The sequence below is a fragment of the Propithecus coquereli genome, unplaced genomic scaffold, assembly GCF_000956105.1.
Source record: "Propithecus coquereli isolate 6110/MARCELLA unplaced genomic scaffold, Pcoq_1.0 Scaffold64, whole genome shotgun sequence".
NCBI lineage: Eukaryota > Metazoa > Chordata > Mammalia > Primates > Indriidae > Propithecus > Propithecus coquereli.
In genome coordinates, this window is record NW_012152396.1 from 1,256,522 (window position 1) to 1,270,710 (window position 14,189).

The 14,189-nt window shown below is 37.6% G+C and overlaps 1 protein-coding gene across 5 annotated transcripts in view; it reads left to right on the forward strand.

Annotated features, from left to right (window-relative positions):
• The window catches only part of RUFY3 (RUN and FYVE domain containing 3), a 78,270-nt gene that overhangs the window by 40,669 nt on the left and 23,412 nt on the right, over positions 1-14,189 (forward strand). For all 5 annotated transcript variants that reach the window (XM_012659865.1, XM_012659864.1, XM_012659862.1 and 2 more), the window contains exons 2-6: positions 7,258-7,431; positions 8,233-8,350; positions 9,239-9,340; positions 12,331-12,454; positions 13,034-13,095. In XM_012659865.1, coding sequence (XP_012515319.1) covers positions 7,258-7,431; positions 8,233-8,350; positions 9,239-9,340; positions 12,331-12,454; positions 13,034-13,095 — 580 coding nt within the window. The remainder of the gene's footprint in view (positions 1-7,257; positions 7,432-8,232; positions 8,351-9,238; positions 9,341-12,330; positions 12,455-13,033; positions 13,096-14,189) is intronic.

Consider the following 14,189-nt stretch of genomic DNA (forward strand, 5'->3'; position numbering starts at 1 on the left):
TGAGGCAGGAGGATCACCTGAGCCCAGGAGTTTGAGGTTGCTGTGAGCTAGGCTGATGCCACGGCACTCACTCTAGCCAGGGCAACACAGTGAGACTCTGTCTCAAAAAAAAAAAAACAACAGCAACAACAAAAAAAACAAGTCCAACCCTCTCATTTTACTGATGAGGAAACTGAGGCCTCAAAGAGGTGAGATTTCTTGCGTGGACTTATACAATAGGCTAATTGGCACAAATATATGATTAAGAGTAGTGAGTGGATATCATCTTTGTGTTGATAAGTCCTAATTTCAGCAAAGTTCATCTTTCATTATACTGTTACCAAGAAAAGGTAGCAATGAGAATAGATAGATTTGTGGTTAAATTTTCTTGAGTAATTCCTTTAACAGATTTCAACCCAGAGAAAGTGTTACTGAAGTAAATTTCCTATTTATTACTATTGACTAGAAGTACATATGATATCTGAAATAGCATGGAGAATAGATAGATACAGGTATAGATATATAGATAGGAATGTAGACTTATAGATAATCTAGGATCCTAAGACTCTATTGTAGATTATTTTTAGTAAATGAAGAATGAGATTGAATTCATGATTGTCTCATATAATAAATGTTATCAGACTAGTTAAGTGGTGTTTTATTTCAAGGTCTTTTTAGTACTTTCAGCTATTTCTTTCAAAATCAAGGACCCATTTTATGCCCAATTTTATACTCCTAGGAACAATTATAGCAGAAGTTCAAAATAGATTTATTTAGGAATTAATGATCTTAAGCCATTTCCAACACAGAGTAAGCTTTCCTTTTTGTATATTTCTGTTAGTTTGCTATTTTTAATCTTATGTTACAGTTCTTAGGTATCATCAAAAATTCTCTGTAGTAACTGTTTTGCTTCCTATATAAGATGAAAGCTTTGATCTGTCAAATAATCAGGAAATTCTGAGGGTACTACTATTGTGCTACATATAAATTATTTCCACTTTACCAAGAATTGAGTGTAATGTAACATACTTAATAGTAATATAACATTCAATCTACCTTATTTTTCCTTCAATTATTTATAAAACATTTCAAGATTTTCCTGTGTGAACATTAGTTATTGCTCTATGAGGAGATAAATGGGGTTTCAGTCACATGAGCGGTTTTCAGAACAGTGTGACTCACCGTCACTTGTAGCTATAGGACTTTCGGTTCACTTTTGACACTGCTATTAACTAAATGAGCCACATGACTCTGTAAAGTTTATTAAAATACCCTCATATGGAAATTAGCAGTCTTAGATGCAGTGAAGAGTCACATGCTTTTGAAAGAACATTGATTTGAAAAGCAGCCAGTATAATGTATTATTATAACTATAGTCACCTGCACGTAATTTCTTTAGTCCGCTGCTCCTGCTGTATTCCCCACCAAGGTGATCTGCACCACCATTCACCTAATCACCCAAACTAGAAATGTGAAAACCCCTCTCCATTCTTCTGATCTCCCTTTTCCTTCCCATCCAGATAGTTGGGTCATGAAATCCTGACATCCTTCCCTAGATGTCTCTCAAAGCTGACTCCTCTTCTCCGTGCCAGCCCCCTCTGCTCTAGTTCCATCTCTTGTCACTTCTCTCCTCAACTACTGCGGTAGACCCTCCCTTGCTTCTCAGCCTGAAATTCACACACCCTTCCTATCCATCTTCCAGAAGGATACTAGAAATGGCTTCTCTAGAATTCAAATTTGTTGACATCACATTTCACATTAAAATCTCCACTGACTTTATCATTCCTCTTTCTCTTGTCTCATCTCTAACACTTACTCGTATGTATCTTAAACCCCTGGCATGTTTTCAGTTGTATTTTTCTGAGTGTGGGATGTTCGTTCATACTTCTGTGCCCTTACCAAGCCATTCCTTCCATCCTCCTACCTTCACAGCTCTACTCCTACGCCTTCCTTAACCTGACTCATTTCTTTTCGTCCTTTAAGATTGAACTCAGAAGTCTCATCCTCTGAGAACTTATCGACACACACCTGCCCCCTAAATTTAAAGGCCAGGTCAGATACCTTTCTTCCATGTATATTGTATAGTGTCATGTGTATACCTTTGTTAGGGTTCTCATTGCAGTGTATTTGCAGTGCTTCTCAGACTTTTCCACAGAAGTACACCCAGTATCAGAGGGAATTGTATTATACTTACAGCCTGCCTGAAACCCTGAATTAATTTCATATCTACTATCTTAGCCTTAAAGAATATGGAAATTTTACATTTGATTCCATAGAATGGTTATATTTTGTTTAATATAAAAACATTTTAAATTTTTTGTCCTAGAATGAAATTTATCATTGTCAAAGATGATAATGTTTATCCTAAAATTTTAAATGTTCACTGTACACTGCCCTGTTCTATTCTCTGCAAGTCTGTATTAACCAAATTTGATCAACAGTAAGCATTTTGATGGCAGAGACTAGGTCTCTTACCTGTGTGTTCCTAGCATTAAACATAGTAACACACAGTATAGATGTTCAATATTTATTGAAAAAATAACAGAATGAAAGTTATGTATCGGAATAATAGTGTTAAATGTGGCCAGGAGCAGTGGCTCGTGCCTATAATCTTAGCACTCTGAGAGGCCAAGGCGTGAGGATTGTTTGAGGCCAGGAGTTTGAGACCAGCCTGAGCAAGAGTGAGACCCCTTCTCTACAAAAAATAGAAAAATTAGCCGGGCATGGTGGCGCATGCCTGTAGTCCCAGCTACCTGGGAGGCTGAGGCAGGAGAATCGTTTGAGTCCGGGGTTTGAGGTTGCTGTGAGTTATAATGATGCCACTGCGCTCTAGCCCAGGCAACAGAGCAAGACTCTGCCTCCAAAAAAAAAAAAAAAATTATGTTAGCATTGTGAAAATTTAATCATCTTTCTCATAAAAATGTGACTTAATGACATTGTGAAAGTCATGCATTTTTTAAAATCACTTTCTACCCTGTATAACAAAATCTTTTCTTGACTTTTTATAGTTAAAAATACAAAATGCACAGAAAAGAAAGACATAAGTATTCAGCTCAGTAAATTTCCACACACTGAACACTCACAGAGTCAACACCCAAATCATCAAACAGAATTTGACCTGCCCCTCAGAAGTCCTTCCGTGCTCTGTGAAGTCATTACAGTGCTTTTTAGCAGCATTAGTTTTGCAAAATTATTTTATACTTAAATATTAATTCAAGGCAAGCAACAAATCAATTGAATAGAAAATTTTCTTGTTCTATGACAAAGCAAGTTAATGATTTAATATTCATTATTAGTAGCCAGTATTACAAAATGGAAATAATAATTCCTTTTAGTACCAATTATTTTTAGTAGTTTTAATTTAGTACTAACCAGGAAACAAAATTATTTGTAAATAATCACACTCTTGCATACTATTCAACACAGAAATGTTAATAGTAAGCATTAAATAATACTCATTTGAACTTTTGTGTTAATTAACAAGGAGCAGTAAATTCTTTTTAAAATTTTTAGTTGGCACATAATAATTGCACATATTTGGGGCACAGAGTGATCTTTCAGTACATGTATACAAATAATGATCAAATCTGGGTATTAGCATATCTGTTACCTTAGAAATCATTTCTTTATGTTGGAAACATTGAAAATACTCTCTTCTAGCTATTTGAAAATATACAGTAAATTATTGTTAACTGTAGTGGCCATACAGTGCCACAGCACACTAAAACGTATTCATCTTATCTAGCTGTAATTTTTGTCTGTTAACCAACCTTTCCCTCTTTTCCCCTCTCCCCACCCTTCCCATCCTCTAGTAACCACAATTCTACTCTCTACTTCTATGAGCTCAACTTTTTTAGCTCCCACATATGAATGAGAAGATGCAGAACTTACCTTTCTGTGCCTGACTGACTTCGCTTAATATAATGTCCTTCTGGCTCATCTATGTTGCTGCAAATGACAGGATTTCATTCTTTTTTATGGCTAAATAGTACTCCGTTGTGTACATATACCACATTTTCTTTATCCATTTATCCACTGTTGGACACTGAGGTTGATTTCATGTCTTGGCTTTGTGAATAGTGCTGCATTAAACATGAGAGTGCAGATACCTCTTCGACATGTTGATTTCCTTTCCTTTGTATAAATATCCACTAGTGGGATTGCTGGAGCATATGGTAGTTCTATTTTTAGTTTTTTGAGGAACCTCCACACTGTTTTCCATAATGGCTGTACTAATTTACATTCCCATGAAAAGTGTATGAGTTCCCTCCCCCCTTCCCCCATCCTCACCAGCATTTGTTATTTTTTGTCTTGTTGATAATAGCCATTCTAACTGGGGGGAATTCCTTTTAAGCTCTTATGTCTACTAGTCAGATCACTGTACCTAATTTTTGTTTGACTTTCATTTTAGAGCTATAGTTCTCAACAAGGAAGGACCTGAGTTTGCCTCCCCGGGGACTTTTTGGCAATGTCTGGAGACATTTTTGGCTGTCATTAACTGGAGGGTGCTACTGACATCTAGTGGGTAAGGGCCTGGGATCCTGCTCAACCTAATTTCCAGAACAGACTCCCCCCCAAAAAAATTAACTAGCTCAAAATGTCAATAGTGCCAAGGTTGAGAATAGTATTTTCTAAAGAATGGGTGACTTTTGTGTTTGATGGAGGTTAGTTCATTTTTTGGCTATATCCTGATACATCCTTGCATGATGGAGGTTAGTTTAAATAGGTTATAGCACGTTACTAATGGAGTCCAGGGTATCAGGAATTTAATTCTCATAGACTAGTTAATCTCTCTGTAGTCCGTGCACTTCAGACCCCAACCAGATGTCTTAAACATTTCTGCTACAGATTGCAATAAGGACAAGATAAGACAATGTAGATGGGTTGGTATATAAACCTATCACTGCTTCTGGAACTGTGTCTCAAAGCATGATGTTTTTTTACTTAATCCAAATCTGTCTCTTCCCATGTGACTAGTTCTCACTTGGAAGAAGGTTATAAACTTTGGCTAGCAGCATTGCTTAATTTTGTTATTAGCTGAATTAGACCTGAATTAGACCTGAATTATTGTTCTATAGGCTTGAGGCCAGAGTGAATGTTACCTTATGGGCAGGCAGTTGTCCAGCTCCAACCACAGTCTTCTGCCATCTTTTGGGAGGCATTGAGAAGGCCAGTAGCTCTCACAGACACTCATACCCACACACCCCTTCCCTGTTCCTTTCTTCCAGCGACTATAGGAGGTCAGAAACACGAGAGTATACATAAATGCTGGTAATTAGTGGAAATTAATATCTGATAAAATTGTCTTTCATGGCTGTCACTCAGGGAATAGTTTTTTTGTGTATTTCACTGTCCCCTTGTGAACTTACTCCATCCTTGACAAGTCGATCTACCATGAGCAAAGAACCACATTTGAGCTATGGCCCTAAAACATTTGTTGGTATGCAAGAAAGAATTATTGATAATATATTACCAATTCTGACTTTCATTGTAAAGTATTTCTCTAAAAATATTACCTCAAAGAACACTACAATAAACTAAGATTTGTATAGTTGGAATTTTAAGTCTGTAAGTCCTTAAACTTAATGGAGAAGAAGATTAGTGTAGAATTTGATCATTTGACTATGCTCATTTAACTTTGAAAGCAGATATAAATAAAAATGTTGTGTAAAGAAAATTACTTGTGATAATTTTCATAAAGTATCTCTTTTATGTTAAGGTGTTTATTTGTATTATGGGAGCATAGCTTTATTAGTACTTTTAGTCCTCCTAAGAAGAGGTGAAATCCTTCATAGAGCTCTAGGCCTTTTTAGTCTTTAGTAGAAATTTGATAAGTTAGATATGTTTGATGGTTGGGAGGAAACACGTGGCATAATGAAAAGAACATTCACTTTCATGCCAGATCTAACTCCAGATTCTACCACTTACGAATTGTTTGACCTTGGACCCCTTAACTATTGTGGTCCTGCTTCAGCATCTGAAAAGAAAGGAGAATACTTAAATGATAAAATTAGAGAAGAAGTAAATAAGATAATCATGCAAAAGAATGGTCAGGAGGAGGGCAGGATACACATTATTTGGAGTCATCAGTTTACTTGAAAGTGGATTGTAGTGATCAAGAGCACAGGCTTGGGGCAGAGGGGATGGGTGAAATCACACCTGACAGGTACATTGTCTGGGTGATGGGGACACTTACAACTTTGACTTAAGCAGTACAGAAGCAATCCCTGTAGCCCAAACATGTGTACCCCTGTAATATTCTGAAAGAAAAAAGAAAAAAAGAGAGAGCCCAGGGTTTGGAGCCAGACCAATGGAGTCCGGACTCTGGCTCTGTGGGTGATCTCTGGCTGTGCCCATGGCCAACTGCAGCTATTCGACTGGCCTGGAATGGGATGTGACCTGCCCAGGGCCACATGGTGAGTCAGGGCAGAGCAGTTTGAGGCTCTACTCTCTAAGTTGCCTTTTCCTTCCCTGTGAAATCATTCTGTTGGTGACTCTCTCTCAGCCTGTTGTAAGGAAAGATGGCGATTGTGGTTGTAAGAAGCAGCTCATGGTGCCTGGAGCAGGGCAAGCACCAGTAAATGAAGGTCGCGAGTACACTAGAATGTGGTGCTTATTCTCTTTCCGGAAGTAGTTCATCTGTCTGTTGATGAGAGCCACACACTGTACGCTAAGTCTCAAAACTTGGGGAGTTGATTAGGTTCTTAGTGCTGCATTACACTAATAATGCTGATGTATAGTTTAAATAATAACAAAGCTAATTAGTATAAATACTGCAATGCAAATAGTATACTTGGAACAAAGTTTATATAAGCATTTTACCCTTTTTTCTTAGATTGGCTTATTTTTAGAGCACGGCACAAATCGTGCAGGGAAGGAGGGGGGCGAGCAAGATCGGCGTCCGAGAGCAGCGTGGAGGCGGTGCAGTAGCGAGCGGGGATGGGCACCCAGGTTAAGTGGCGGCAGAGGCCGTGGTGAATGTGAACAGGCTGTCCTCGAGGCTTGAGGTTCGATAAAATAGATAGTTTTTACTGCTTCATCAAGGATACTCTAAAGGAAAACCGCCATCCTTTTTTTCACAGCGAGTACCTGGCAGAGAAGAGTACAACTAATGCTATAGCGCGGTACCACTGCCTTCCTTCTTGACCAGGCGCCAGCAGTCTTACCCACCATTGCTTTTATACCATCAGTGCAAATGTCAACGCAGTGAGAGAGTACTGAGTTTTCAAATGTGCTACTTCCAGTAACAGGCGTCATCCTTTCCCCCTTTGGCTGCAGATCCTAATTATCTCATGGCTAACGAACGCATGAACCTGATGAACATGGCCAAGCTGAGCATTAAGGGCTTGATCGAATCAGCTCTGAACCTGGGCAGGACCTTAGACTCCGACTACGCACCTCTCCAGCAGTTCTTTGTGGTGATGGAGCACTGTCTGAAACACGGCTTAAAAGGTAGGCTGCGGCGTCAAAATGCAGATGTGCACGCAGCTGCTGCCTAGCAATACGTACTCAAGAAGAAAACATTCTTGAGTACTTTGAGTACATTCTTGAGGCTTGAGTTAATAATATTAACCCGTTGGAATGCAACCAATGTGTGAACAGGGTGATGGGTGACTTCAAGGACTTACAGGGTTTAAAAAATACAGATCATTAGATGTTAGAGCTGGAAGGGCCATTATAAGTAATAAAGTCCAGCACAGCAGTTCTGTTAGACAGGAAGAATAGGCCTGCCTAGAATGGGACGTGACTTGCCCAAGGTCACTCAGTGAGTTGGGACAGAGCAGGTGCTGGAACTCAGGTGTCCTGACTCCTGCTTCAGTGTTCTTTCCACTTAACCATAAGCTATTGAGGGCAGGGCCTGGCCTTGTTCACCTTTGCTTCCTTTCTTCCTCCCTTCCCAATATTCAATAGCCTGTTTCTGGATTACATTATTCTTTTCCATTGCACTGTTTTCTTCGTTAATATCACAAGGTTTTAAGTACCATTTATTAAAATGTTTTATTTTATTATAAGGCTAGGCCACAGATTCTTCTTGAAAGAAGAATGACTGACTCTTAGGAAGTAGAGAATTTTTTAGTTCCACAAAATATTATCTATTCTGAAAGCATGAATAATTCTAAAACTGTCTAATAACCTAGGATGGGATTCCCAAAAAGAACATTGAATAGATGGGACAGGTATGTGTGTCGGTATATTGAGAAAGTGTTTATGTTGTAAGGAATATTAAAATATTGCTTGTTTTTGTTGTCTTAGCTAAGAAAACTTTTCTTGGACAAAATAAATCCTTCTGGGGGCCGTTAGAACTGGTAGAAAAGCTTGTTCCAGAAGCTGCAGAGATAACAGCAAGTGTTAAAGATCTTCCAGGACTTAAGTAAGTCTAAGGTCAATTTCTCGTTCTCAGGAACAACATTCTTGATAATTAAATGCTTGAAGAGTAAGACTAAAGATAACAATGTCCGTAATATTAATAATTTCTTTCATAACAATCCAAACTGTATAATGTTATGAATAAGCACTGTTATGAGGGAACTGGTATATAGAATATTAAGAAAAGTGTGCCTTCAAGGGATAATTATTCATCAAGTGGTTGTCTTCATGTTGAAATACCAAACGTTTCCTTATTTTTTATTTTATCTTTTTATTTTTTAAAGCTAGTCAAGCGTAATTGTGGGGGGAGCATTTCCTTATTTTTTAAAGCATTTGTGAAAATCAGTGAATCTCAAGACATTCGATCTAGGGAGGTGGCATGCTAGACTTGACTTGGGGAAAGAATGTATTTGATGGGGTTTGAGAGTCAGGATTAAAACCAGTGAACCTCAGGATCTGACACCTATACCCTGCCTTAGAACTTGAAAAAGGATAGTGATCACCTTCCCAAGTGAGACTGGTTTCGTTTTCATCAGAGGCCTAAATTGCCTGTGTCCACATTAGTACTTGGTATTTATATAATCCACTCTAAAGTTACGAGGATTTACCAATGCTCATCTGATGGAACATTTTTAATCAGGCCTCCCCGAGGTCTCGTCCTCAGCTTGTAGTCACATTCAGTAATTCTTTACAAGAGAATTGTCCCAAACACACTCCTGGGTCCCAGTAGCCCACCCTAACTTCCTTGCATAGGAATGTGGTGGGAGAAGTTGTGAGGAAAAATCCGTTTGTTACACTAGGAGACCATTAGCGAGAGACGTGAACCTGTTCCACTGTAGCCCTTGCTTCTCTTACTTATGTTTTTAGTTGTTTGGTGTCTGTGTTTTTGTAGGACACCAGTTGGCAGAGGAAGAGCCTGGCTTCGTTTGGCATTAATGCAAAAGAAACTCTCGGAATATATGAAAGCTTTGATCAATAAGAAAGAACTTCTCAGGTACGAGCACCTTCTTGAACTTTCTTCTTTCCTTGGTATGTTCTATGTCATATAAAGTTGAACCATATAAATTTGCCATTTTTTGTAGATCAGAAACAGTTAATTCATAACAATTACACTAATACTTTCTCCCACACCTCACACACACAGACTCCTAAATGGATGTTTTATGTTATTTGTGTCATCTGTCACTATGGCGTATACAGGGGTCCTTTCCAGAGCAGGCAAAAACTTACCTCCAGAAAACAGGAAAGGCACCTTAGCAAGTGCCCAGGCTCAATAAGACAAGAAGTTGACCTGTGCATTAAATTGAAATTAGAACAAAAAAAATTTCCCGATGGATCATAGATATAAGCAGGAGAGGGAAAACAATAAAACTTTTAGAAGAAAACATAAGGCAGGCAGAAATTTCTTAAACAGGATGCAAAAAGTATAAAGGAAAAAAATGGGTAAATTGGTCCACATTAAAGTGAAGAACTTCTGTTCATCAAAAGGTCCTTAAGATTGAGGGTGAAAGGCAACCCACAGGGTGAAAGGAGATATCTCTAATACATAACACATACATTCAACAAAGGGTGCATATTCAGGGTACCTAAAGAACTCTATAGTTCCAGTAAGAAAGATGCAGACAAGCAAATATATAAATGGGTAAAAGACTTAAACAGGTATTTCACAAAAGAGGATACTGAAATGGCCAGTAAGCATAAAAAGATAACCATCTTCACCAGCCATCATGTAAGTACAAATTAAAGCAACAATGTGATGATACTGCTATTTACCCAAAATTGCTAAACTGAAAAGACAGATAATACCAAAGTGTTGCTGAGGATGTGAAGTGACTTTAATGTTCTGTTGATGGGACAGAGTTAATTGGTACAGAAATTTAGGAAAACTGTTTAACATTATCTATTAAAGCTGACCATAAGCATACCTCATGACCCAGTAAGTCTAGGTGTTATATCCAATAGAAATGCATAATTATGTTCAACAAAAGACATGAGCAAGAACATTCATAGCTATTCCAGTGTTGGTAATAACCCCAAATGTTGTAATAGACCCCAGTGTCTATTCACAGTAGAGGGGATAAGTAAACTGTAATGTATTTATACAATGAAATACCATATAGCAACTATACACAGCGACATGGATTAATCTCTCAAGTATAATGTTGGGCAAAAAAAATCAGACATAGAAAATACATGTGTTTTGTTTCATTTATATAAAGATGAGAAACATATAGAAGTAATCTTTTATGATAAGAAAGAGGCTACCATTGGCCAAGTGGAGATAAGGTAGTAAATAGCAGAAGGGCAAAAAGTGGCTTCTGAGGTTCTGGTAATATGTTATTCCTTAATTTGGGTACACAAGTGTGTTCTCTTTATTAAAATGCATTGATACGTATGATATGATTTGTGTACTTTTGAATATATGCTCTATAGGTCATTAAAATTAACCATAATAAATTTGAATATAGTAGATTCCCTCTGAGAAATAATCTAAGAGGAAAAACAAGGATGAGAGAATTTAAAGAAATAGCTGGATTTTCTAAGAAGCTAATTTTTACAAGAAATAGCCATCCAGATCCTAATGGAGAATTGATTTATGTTGCTGCAGTTACATATGCCTTTGATTGCTGTTTTCTTGCCTAAGAAAATCTAGCAAATTGGGAGAAAGAGAAATAGGAACTGTCCAGGGAAACTTATTTATTTCTACAAAGGGAAAGCTCAACTTTCCAGAGCCAAGCCTTGAAGTAGTGTAGGGTCTAGTGTTCAAGCTATAGGTAGCTGCCAGGGGAGTGTCTTTAATCAAAATCATGTAGTTGGCTGGGCGTGGTGGCTCACGCCTGTAATCCTAGCACTCTGGGAGGCCAAGGTGGGTGGATTGTTTGAACTCGGGAGTTCGAGACCTCATCTCTACTAAAAAACATAGAAAGAAATCTGCTGGACAACTAAAAATATATAGAAAAAATTAGCCAGGCATAGTGGCACATGCCTGTAGTCCCAGCTACTTGGGAGGCTGAGGCAGAAGGATCGCTTGAGCCCAGGAGTTTGAGGTTGCTGTGAGCTAGGCTGACGCCACGGCACTCTAGCCCGGGCAACACAGTGAGACTCTGTCTCAAAAAAAAAAAAAAAAAAATCATGTAGTTCTAAGTGGGGTCTGAAGAATTAGCTCTTTGTCCACAGAGCACCAGTGTAAATGAATTCAGTCTTGTGAACTGGGCAGAGCAGTTCTTTATACATGACTTCACTTACTCGGACCCAGCAACTTGACTCCTAGGTATGTCTAACAGAAATGCGTGTGTATGTGTTATCAGAAGGTACTAGAAACAACCCAAATGTCTATGAACAATAAATACAATGGATACATTGTGGTATATACCTACCATAAAATGCTGTCCAGCAATGAAAACACATGAACTATAGCTACATACAATATATTCAAATTGCACAACTAAAATGTTGCGCAAAGGAAGCCAGACACAAAAGAGTATATGCGATTTCATTTATATAAAGTTCAGAAATAGTTAAAATCAATCTACAGTGATAGAGATCAGGACAGTGGTTACATTGGGGAAGTGAGGGTGGTGATTGAGAGAGAAAAAGCAGATTTCTGGGTTTCCAGTAGTGGTCTCTTTTCTGATCAGGATAAACAAACCATGCAAATGTTTTAAGATGCATAAAAAACTTACACATTATTCTATGGTGCATCGTAAATACAAATATGTCAGAAAAATATGAATACTCACTTCAACCACAATACCATTCTGATCACATTTTTTTTAGCCAGACTGTTATCTAAGGAATCTATTCATGCACCTAGTATCTAAAATAAAATATCTATCAAAGCCTTTTTTTTCCTTTTTCACTGTTAACATAGATGACCATATTCAACCTTGAAGCAAGCATTTTTTTCCTTGTCTCACTCATGATTACATCATTGGATATTGGAGGTTTTATTACAGTAAAGAATTCTGTGGATTTCTCCAACAGTGAATTCTATGAACCCAATGCTCTCATGATGGAAGAAGAAGGAGCCATAATTGCGGGACTGTTGGTGGGTCTGAATGTCATTGATGCCAACTTCTGTATGAAAGGAGAAGATCTGGACTCTCAGGTATGGGAAGGATACTCAGTTACTGAGTGTATCACCCTGAGTTCTCTTATCTCAGAATTGGACTGATTGGATTACACCAACCAGATTGGGGTCGGGGGGAGATTCTATGTCATGAATAGGATTTCCTTTAACTTTGCTATGACTATTAAAAATGTTTGTTTTTCCTTCCAACTTGGCTTATTTATGCATTGTGAATATTTTCAGATTCTTGTCTTGGCTGTGATCCCTGTTATACATGTATACCTATGTACATACACATATATGAGTATAAATATATATAAAGAAACTTTAAACCTTATTTTTATTAGGTATTCTGTTGACTCTTCTAGTCATGATCTGGTCTTCTAGTCCTGTTGATTTAATCTTGAATCTTTGCTTACTTCCAACTCCTGTCAATTCTTTTTTTTTTTTTTTAATCAATTCTTGATTGTACTAAAAGTAAAGCTTTAAATTTTCACCATATATTTCTATTAACTGTCATGATTATAGTACTATTTTGAGTACCTAGAAAGAGACATTGTGTTATACCTCGCAAAAAGCATTTAATTTTATATTAATCCTGAAAATTCTCCCCCATAGGTTGGAGTTATAGATTTTTCAATGTATCTTAAGGATGGGAACAGCAGTAAAGGTAGTGAAGGGTATGTACAAAGAAAATCAGATTTCTTTTTTCTTCTCTGATATAGTATTTTTTGTCTTTGTTAGTATTTAAAATTTAGATCAATACTGTTTTAACAGACTTGCTGAAAGAATTTCTGATGATACAGCTTTAATAAAGTCTTGCCCAAAATACCTATTATGCCTACTGCTAAATCCTAAAAGGGTTTTTTTTTGTTTGTTTTTCTTTTTTGAGACAGAGTCTCACTCTATTGCCTGGGCTAGAGTGCTATGGTGTCAGCCTAGCTCACAGCAACCTCATACTCCTGGGCTCAAGCGATCCTACTGCCTCAGCCTGCCCAGTAGCTGGGATTACAGGCATATGCCACCATGCCCGGCTAATTTTTTCTCTCTCTATATTTTTAGTTGTCCAGATCATTTCATTCTATTTTTTAGTAGAGACAGGGTCTCGCTCTTGCTCAGGCTGGTCTCGAACTCCTGACCTTGAGCCATCCACCTGCTTCGGCCTCCCAGAGTTCTAGGATTACAGGCGTGAGCCACCGCACCCGGCCTCCTAAAAGGGTTTTTAACTGAGTAACTTTCCTGCTATGTGGTTCAAGGGCAAACAAAATAAAAATTTATAAAAGGTATCCAATTGCGCATCTCTTGTAGTGGGGTTTTAAAACATGGTCATTGTGACCGGAGGGATTGCATTTTCATCATAAATCAGTTAGCTTGAAATTTGCAATGCGCATCATGGGATTATGTAAAATATCAACATTAGGGAAACTGAGGGAAGGGTCTAGGGGAACTCTGTACTACCTGTACAACTCTTCTTGTAAATCTAAAATTATTTCAAAATAAAAAGTTTAAAAAATATCATTATGGTACTTTGTAATTAGAGATCAGTAGTGTACTTTATACCCTTTATAAATTTAGCAGTTGAAAGCATAATTAGTCTGATATTTTTAACCTTGGATATTAACCTAAGATTATGTCACTTGTTCTTTTGGTGATTGTACAGGTATGTGGCCTTAATTTTGACTTTCAGCAGAAAAGGCTGGCTGTTAAACTTTTGCCTATTATAGATTAGTTGGTTCTAGAAATGAACCTCCTTTTTCCATACTTTATTTTCTCA